Below are 8,814 nucleotides of genomic sequence, written 5' to 3' on the forward strand. Positions count from 1 at the left end.
CCAAACCAACCCAATAGAAAACCGCAAATCAAATCAAATTAAATCGAAACCGCATTATGTTACAACCTAAATTTTAGGTAAATCACATTCAAACCAAACATAAACCTATTATACATTAGCCTTATAATTACGAACAACTTTCTCATTCTTACGCTTATGATTTCAATTTCAATCTTCTCAAATGTCTTCTAGAATTATCTAGTTGAACTCTAGACCAACAACACCCTTAACTCCACTAGCAAGTGTCACCCCTAAATCAAGAGTATATCAAAACACTAACAAGAATGAAAAAAATAAAAGATTCCCAATGCTAACATAAAAAAAAAAGGCAGGTGCGGGTGCGGCTAACTACATCAAGCGTAAGCTAAGTGAGAGTTAGTAACACTCTGCAGATGATGATGAAGTTCATCTGCCCAAACAACGTCATCTTCATAGCTTTTCTATTATCAACAGCAACACTAACACTTTCAGAATCAGAATCTTCAGAATCCAACATCATCTCCCGTTTCCAACAATTCCTCAAAATCAAAACCGACCACCCAACCCCAAACTACAAACAATCCTCCGATTTCCTAACATCACAAGCCAATTCCCTCTCACTCCATTCCCAAACAATCGAACTCGCTCCAGGAAAACCCTTAGTCCTTCTCAAATGGGCCGGAACAAGCCCAGAACTTTCCGCCATCTTGCTCTACTCCCACACCGATGTTGTCCCTGCAGAACACGATAAATGGGACCATCCTCCCTTCGAAGCCCATCTGGATTCCGAGGGAAAAATCTACGCGAGAGGCTCTCAGGATATGAAGTGTGTTGGAATGCAGTATCTTGAAGCTGTTCGGAAGCTTAAAGAATGGGGGTTTCAACCCAAACGGAGTATTTATTTGGCTTTTGCTCCTGATGAGGAGATTGGTGGACATGATGGTGCTGAAAAGTTTTCTCTTTCTAGTGTTTTTCAGGAATTGAATGTTGGTATAGTGCTTGATGAAGGTATATTATAAATAAGCACTTATAAGTTATAAGCTGATTTTATAAGCTATTTTATATGTAATTGTTTGTGGGGCATTGATTTGAATTTTTATTCACTTATAAACACACAGGATTGGCTTCTCCGGATGATCATTACAGGGCATTCTATGCGGAGAGGAGTCCGTGGTGGCTGAAAATCAAGGCCGTTGGGATTCCGGGACATGGGGCCAAGCTTTATGATAACTCTGCAATGGAGAATCTTTTGAAGAGTATTGAGAGTATCCGAAGGTACCGTGCCTCACAGTTCGACTTGATCAAGGCCGGCTTGAAGGCCGATGGGGAAGTTACTTCGATTAACATGGCCTTTTTGAAGGCTGGCACTCCTTCACCAACAGTAAGTCAATCAACTCCGATATTCCATCGAAGTGATAAAACATCTATTGTATAATGTAAAAAATTATAGTATAGTTGTGTGTCGTTATATAACAATCTTTGTTATTGCAATTATGGTTGACCACATGGGTGACCACTATAAAGCTTTAACATTGCGGCTGCAATCATGGTTGCGGACAAGAATCTAAAACTTTATTATGTATGTATAAGATTGATTATTCCATAAACAGAATAGAATCAAAAGCGTATTCTTGCTCAACATTTTTTTCCTTAATATATCAACATTCTTTTATACATTGTACAAGAGTCTGTTATCCATGTTATGCTTACCTTTGAAATGATACTTCATTTCACATGTCTGTGTGTTTGCACGTTAAGAAATTCCAGCAATCGGAATTCCCCATAATGATTCTACTTTTGCTGTGTACCAGGGTTTTGTCATGAATTTGCAGCCATCTGAAGCAGAAGCTGGATTTGATATTCGAGTGCCACCAACCGCGGATACGGAATCATTGGAGAGGCGAATTTCCGAAGAGTGGGCACCTACTTGGCGTAATATGTCTTTCACCGTAAGTATCTACTTGGAAGTATTTCACCATTTCTGCTAATAAGTGTCTAGTTCGTCTTTCACTTGTTATCAGTATCTCTCAAAATTCCCTAGACAACACGATTAATTATTTTACGACTTTCCTCTAGTTGAAAACAAAGTTACCTCTTATTAGATTCCCACTCTAATGTATTTTAGCTCGGGCAGTTCAAACAAAAGGTGTCTGTGCGTGATGCATCCGGGAAACCAGTTGTCACCAAAACTGACAGCTCAAATCCTTGGTGGGCATTGTTAGAAAATGCTGTCCAGGAGGCCGGTGGGAAACTTGGCAAGCCAGAGATCTTTCCTGCGTCCACGGATGCACGATATTTCCGCAATCTTGGACTGCCAGCAATTGGATTCTCACCTATGGCAAACACTCCTATCCTACTCCATGACCACAATGAGGTGATTCTTGTAATATATTTTGTGCCTATTTAATTATTTGATGCTATGCTAGTATGCCTATCCATACATCTATGTGATTATATCTTACTTGCGTTGACACTTTTTTGCCCCTTAGTTTTTGAAAATGTATCTTAATGTTACTGTCCCTGCATTTAGTTTAGAGTTTGACTTTGACTTATGTGTTGTTTCTTCTTTATGCAGTATCTTCACAAAGATGAATACTTGAAAGGAATCAAAATATATGAGTCGATTATTAAAGCATATGCATCCTTTGATGAACATGTAAATGATGAAAGGTCCAAAGATGAGTTATGAGTAAGGGCTGTGGCACTCTGGCTTTGTCTCAGATGTAACATGATTTGAAGTGACTCAATAAAGAGGAAATAAACTCTTCTGCTAAACTTAGATCGAAGCCACTTCGCTTTAAGTGAATATTTTCTTTGTTAAACTTTCTGTGCATAATTTTGTAATAGGAAAACTACTCTATTATGTTTGACTCTGTTTGTTTGCTTCTAACATGTGCCTTACATTAATTAATAGAAATCCAACAAACAAGAATAGCATACAATTTTTTATTTGTACCGAGGACACGTAGTAATGTTGATTAAACCAAACCATATAAGTATAATTTGCCTTCTAACATCTCATTTCATATACCTCCATTTCCTAGTTACCTTAGCATGCTGTTGGCCTGTCAAATTCATAGTATCTTAGTATCTACACACATCCAGCTATGTTTGCTTGCTAGTATAGTATGCATTGGAGTCTTACCCAATCTACTTAATATCATTCTATCATTGGAGATCAAATCTAAATAATAGTACATGTAGGAATAACATTTAGACTCAAGTTATGTTGTTTTATGATTTTGAAAAAGAAATAAGTTTTTTTATTATCAAATTGACTCTCGGTACTCAAGGACTATGTCACGCTCTCTTTAAGATGTTTCGCGATACTATCCAAATTATGCTAGGATAAAAAAATCTGTTCAAAACTGATAGGATAGTTATTGCGAAATAGCTAATTGGTCTAAAAATACACTCTTAAATAATGGTCATTTGACAATTCTAATTAATTTCTCGATCTATGTTTGGATTGATGGAATGTGATGGAATAAAGCGGAATGGAATGGAATAAGTTTATGTTCCATCGTTTGGATTGATTAAAAACGGATGGAATCGAGCGGTATCGGATGGAATGTATTCCACCATATTCCATCACTTTCCACCATTTTTTGTACCTTCCGATTTGGGCGGAATGAAAAAATTACTTTATTCCATCATAAAGTACCCAAACAATGGAATGACGTATTTATTCCATTCCACTTCGTTCCGCTCTATTTCATCCCGCTCCGCTCCATTCCGCTCCGTTATTTGTATTTTATCCAAACATAGCCTAAATAATTTCTCAAACCAAGAGTAATTCGAATAATTTTTTGAAGAGAATTCAATAATGGTCGTTTGACCATCTGAAACAATTTCTTGAACGATAAGAAATTCAAATAATTTTTTAAAAAGAATTTTAGCAATACTGAGAAGATTTAACAACCTCAAATCACACATCACCGACTCCGACGCGATCTCGAAATTTCAACATCTGCAGAAAAAAACTGTTACACATATCTTCTTCAACTCACAACAACTTGTTAATTTAGAACCATCACCATCATACTCGGCAGCAAACAGAATCAACAATTTTGCAACAAGCGACGAAACCGCGTCATCAATCCGGATCACAATCGCGTCGTCGATCCCTTTTAAAATAGAATAGTAAATCGGCTGCGGAATTATATGAACAACACAACAAATTCACGAAGATAAGTAATTGGTTTTAAAAAAGAGAATCTAATCAAAAAGAAGATGCATAGTAATAAGAGAGGAAGTTGAAGATGGAAGATAATAAGAGAGGAAGTTGAAGATGGAAGAGAAACCGCGAGGGACGATTCTTAAAGTTGGAAGAGAAATTGTCATAAATAGAGACGTGCGTTGAATATTAACAGTTACAAAATTAAAATGCAGCAGCTCACAATATGGAAAAATAACGTGAAAGAAGAAGAAGAATGTGATGCACTAACATTTTTTTACAGTTTTGGAATTTGGAAGAGTGTGGGATTAAGGACAGTTATGAGAATAGTGGAAATTGAAGAATAGAAGGATGTAACTGCATGAAAGAAGAAGTTAATTTTGACAATGCTGATGTGGATTTTTGTATGAAGAGAGACTAATGTGGCATAGGTTAGAGATGAGGAAATGTGTGAACTTTCTTATATGATAGATTAGAGAGTAGATTATTTCAGACACCATTAAAATCTCTTCAATGAGCTCCAATAATCAATTGAATCATATCATTACAAATTGATTTTATGTGTAACAAGTTTGATGCATTATGCATAAGATATATATGCTCCAATTTGAGGGGAGTATTGACTATAGTCATGAACAAAATTATTCGCTCTTCTATATATATTTTGTACAGCCCCGATGCGTAATGCAATTCATTCATTCTAAATTATTCAAGTGACTTAAATTGGCGAATCCCACAAAACCGATTGCCTATGCTTTTTAAACTCTTTCTAAACCATATCTCTCCTTGGGGTTTTCTGTTATAGTTATTCTATTTCATCTTTACAAGTTTAGTGGTTGAGTTTGTCAATACAAAAAGATTATTTATGATGTTTAATAGCACTTTTTACCTTGAGTCATTCGTTTCAATTATTTATTTTCTTTTGCAAACAGGCAAGTGAAGTTGTTATATAGCAAATAGCCTTTCTGATGTTGTCATTGTATTGATGGAAAAAGCTAGTTGAGAATTAAGTGTGAGTGTGGATAATAGTCCTACAATGAAAATGTGTGTGGTGACTTGAGCATATATAAGTGGGAGAACCCACTCACCTATCTCCTACGGAAGCACGAGAGCAATTTTGTCAATTCGGTGGTGCGTGAGAGATGCATGAAATATATTAAGAAATTCTCTTAAATAAATAAAAGTTTTTTTTTTTGTAGAACTTTGAATATGTGTAAATGTCAAATATTATTTTTCCATGTTTTTATTGTAATAAAAGGAGTTGAGTTTGAGAATGAAACGAGTTAGTGGTGGTAGTTTGTAGTGAAAGAAGAAGCAAAATAAAATAATTAACGGGTGGTAGGATTTAAAAGTAATAGATTTATTTTTATTATTTTTAAAGGAAAAAAAAGTGGACACAATATAGAATTAAGTAAAGTTTTAATTTATCTAAAATTAAAGTTTTCAAAATTAAATTAATGTATTTAGCTTACATGTAGACCAAATACATTGCTTATTTAATAAATCTAAAAGAAATATAGGATATAGTAAGAAATTAAAACTAAATATTTTGTATATTTTACAAAAAAAAAAAAAGGTAATATAAATCAATCTTTATCAAAACAAACCTGAAAAAATATTCCATTGAACATTCCTGTGCTAGCAAAATCTTTATCAAAATAAAACATTCCTATGCTAACATAAAGAAGTGCAGGTGGGGTTATAGGGGAAAGCAACTACATCAAGAGTAAGCTAACAGTCATAGTCAGCAGCAGTACTTTGCCCTGAAGATGATGAATTTCAACTGCCCAATCATCATCTTCATAGCTTTTCTATTATCAACACCAACACTCACATTTTCACAATCAGAATCTTCAGAATCCAACATCATTTCACGTTTCCAGCAATTCCTACAAATCAAAACCAACCATCCAACCCCAAACTACAAACAATCCTCAGATTTCCTAACATCACAAGCCAATTCCCTCTCACTCCATTCCCAAACAATCGAACTTGTTCCAGGGAAGCCTTTAGTCCTTCTCAAATGGGCTGGAACAAGCCCAGAGCTTCCTGCTATTATGTTCTACTCTCACACTGATGTTGTCCCTGCTGAACAAGATAAATGGGACCATCCTCCCTTTGAAGCCCATTTGGATTCCGAGGGAAGAATCTATGCAAGAGGCTCTCAGGATATGAAGTGTGTTGGAATGCAGTATCTTGAAGCTGTTCGGAAGCTTAAGGAATGGGGGTTTCAACCTAAAAGGAGTATCTATTTGGCTTTTGCTCCTGATGAGGAGATTGGTGGACATGATGGTGCTGAGAAGTTTTCTCTTTCTGGAGTTTTTCAGGATTTGAATGTTGGTATAGTGCTTGATGAAGGTATAGTATATTGATAAGCACTTATAAGTTATAAGCTGATTTTATAAGCTATTTTTTATGTGATTGTTTGTGGAGCTTTGATTTGAATTTGTACTCGTTATTTAATTCATTTCAACTTACAAACACACAGGGCTTCCTTCTCAGGATGACCATTACAGGGCATTCTATGCAGAGAGGAGTCCGTGGTGGTTGGTGATCAAGGCTGTTGGGATTCCTGGGCATGGAGCCAAGCTTTATGATAACTCTGCTATGGAGAATCTTTTGAAGAGTATTGAGACCATCCGAAGGTATCGTGCCTCGCAGTCCGACTTGATAAAGTCCGGCTTGAAGGCTCTTGGGGAAGTTGTTTCTATTAACCCGGTCTTTTTGAAAGCTGGAACTCCATCGCCAACAGTAAGTCAATCATGCTTGTGGACAACAATTTAAACCTTTATGTAATATATAAGATTGATTATTCCATGAATAGAATAGAATCAAAAACACAATCTTGCTCAACATTTTTTCCACATTGTAGAGGAGTCTGCCTGCCAACTATGCTATGCTTACCTTTGAAATGACACTTCATTTCACATATTTGTGTGTTAGCATGTTAAGAAATTCCAGCAATTGTCATGGTTGAATTCCTCCTAATGATTCTATATCTTTCTTTTGCTGTGCTGCACCAGGGTTTTGTCATGAATTTGCAGCCATCTGAAGCAGAAGCTGGATTTGATATTAGAGTGCCACCAACTGCAGATACAGAATCACTGGAGAGGCGAATTGCCGAAGAGTGGGCACCTACTTGGCGCAATATGTCTTTCACTGTAAGTAGCTACTTATCCATTTTGCTTTATTTATCATCCATGTATTCTAAATACACAATACTCTGCTGATAAGTGTCTATCTTTCACTTATATAGAAATTTTCAGCTATCGGAAGTATTTAGGATTTCTATAATGAAAACGAATGTGTTAAACTTTATCATTGTTTCACTTGCCCTTATTATCACTTTCTCTCAAAATTCCCTAGACAACATGATTAATTATTTTACTTCTACTTTTCAAACAAATTGCCTCTTATTAGATTGCCCTCTAATATATTTAAGTTTGGGCAGTTCAAACAAAAGATGTATGGGCGTGATGCATCCGGGAAACCAGCCGTCACCAAAACTGACAGTTCCAATCCTTGGTGGGCATTGTTAGAAAATGCTGTTCAAGAGGCTGGTGGGAAACTTGGCAGACCAGAGATCTTTCCTGCGTCCACGGATGCACGGTATTTCCGCAATCTTGGATTTCCAGCTATTGGATTTTCACCTATTGCAAACACTCCTGATCTACTCCATGACCACAATGAGGTGATTCTTATAGTATATTTTGATCTACTCCTGATCCAGGATGCTTATTGACACAACTCATATCATTGTTTGTACAATTACACTTATGATATTATACGGACGCAAAAAAGAATTTATGGTTTTCAATGGTAAATTAAATATGACATTTTTATAAAGAAATCATTAGTGGACACAAAAAATGTCTTATATTGTGTGTGGACACTCTGCACCTTAAGTTTTTGAAGTTATATCCTAATGTCATGCACCTTAGTTTAGAGTTTAACTTTGACTTGTGTGTTGTTTCTTCTCTATGCAGTATCTCCACAAAGATGAATACTTGAAAGGAATCAAAATATATGAGTCAATTATTAAGGCATATGCATCCTATGATGAACATGGAAAAGATGAAAGGTCGAAAGATGAGCTATGAGCAAAGACTGGCTCTGTGGCTTTGTCTAAGATGTAGCATGATTTGAAGTGACTCAATAAAAAGGGATTGAAGCCACTTAGCTTTGTGAGAGTATTTTCATAAATAAACTCTGCATTATTTTGTAATGGAAAACTACTCTATTATGTTTGATTGCGGTTGCTTGCTTCAAACAGGGGCTTTGCATTAATTAATAGAAATCCAACGAACAATAACTACAAATTTTTTAATCAAACTGTACAAATTTGAAGTTTATTTACTATATGAATGGAAACTACTATTGGAACACTTTACACGCCATAAGTTTGTAATGATTCTAATCATGCCAATTCTTGACATGAATCATGAAGCTTTTATTTTCCTTGAAATTTGCTTCTGGAAACATAATTCGGGTCAGGAAAAACCATGACTTGAATCATTAGCAAATTTTAGAAATTGAAATTTGGTGCTGGATACATGACTCAAGACACACTTTCATTTGTTTCGAATCATAATGTGGCTTGAATTATGATATGGTTTGATTTGAACAATTTTGAATTACTCACTGAAATGTAACTCGAA

General features: G+C 35.7%; 2 protein-coding genes across 3 annotated transcripts; both read left to right on the forward strand.

Annotated features, from left to right (window-relative positions):
- The first annotated feature begins 302 nt into the window (after nt 1-302).
- LOC131595736 (uncharacterized) lies at nt 303-2,886 on the forward strand. Of its 2 annotated transcripts, none has more exons than XM_058868196.1 (5): nt 303-987; nt 1,098-1,360; nt 1,791-1,928; nt 2,105-2,353; nt 2,555-2,886. In XM_058868196.1, exons 1-5 carry the CDS (start codon nt 393-395, stop codon nt 2,666-2,668), a joined length of 1,359 nt encoding a protein of 452 aa, XP_058724179.1. In that variant the 5' UTR covers nt 303-392; the 3' UTR covers nt 2,669-2,886. The 2 variants fall into 2 exon arrangements, with proteins under 2 accessions (XP_058724179.1, XP_058724180.1); XM_058868197.1 differs by having other exon boundaries at nt 2,114-2,353.
- Nucleotides 2,887-5,790: 2,904 nt separating this feature from the next.
- Nucleotides 5,791-8,541, forward strand: LOC131595737 (uncharacterized). Its single transcript, XM_058868198.1, has 5 exons — nt 5,791-6,514; nt 6,645-6,907; nt 7,180-7,317; nt 7,608-7,847; nt 8,143-8,541. Exons 1-5 carry the CDS (start codon nt 5,926-5,928, stop codon nt 8,254-8,256), a joined length of 1,344 nt encoding a protein of 447 aa, XP_058724181.1. The 5' UTR covers nt 5,791-5,925; the 3' UTR covers nt 8,257-8,541.
- The last annotated feature ends 273 nt before the right edge of the window (nt 8,542-8,814 follow it).

This window comes from Vicia villosa, linkage group LG4, assembly GCF_029867415.1.
Source record: "Vicia villosa cultivar HV-30 ecotype Madison, WI linkage group LG4, Vvil1.0, whole genome shotgun sequence".
Lineage (NCBI taxonomy): Eukaryota > Viridiplantae > Streptophyta > Magnoliopsida > Fabales > Fabaceae > Vicia > Vicia villosa.

Excerpts from the sequence above, each read along its gene's own strand:
- LOC131595736 (XM_058868196.1), top strand. The coding sequence starts at position 393 with ATGATGATGAAGTTCATCTGCCCAAACAACGTCATCTTCATAGCTTTT. Across the intron at positions 988-1,097 it reads TGGTATAGTGCTTGATGAAG|GATTGGCTTCTCCGGATGAT; the intron begins GTATATTATAAA and ends ATAAACACACAG. Across the intron at positions 1,929-2,104 it reads GGCGTAATATGTCTTTCACC|CTCGGGCAGTTCAAACAAAA; the intron begins GTAAGTATCTAC and ends AATGTATTTTAG.
- LOC131595737 (XM_058868198.1), top strand. The coding sequence starts at position 5,926 with ATGATGAATTTCAACTGCCCAATCATCATCTTCATAGCTTTTCTATTA. Across the intron at positions 6,908-7,179 it reads CTGGAACTCCATCGCCAACA|GGTTTTGTCATGAATTTGCA; the intron begins GTAAGTCAATCA and ends GTGCTGCACCAG. Across the intron at positions 7,318-7,607 it reads GGCGCAATATGTCTTTCACT|TTCAAACAAAAGATGTATGG; the intron begins GTAAGTAGCTAC and ends AAGTTTGGGCAG.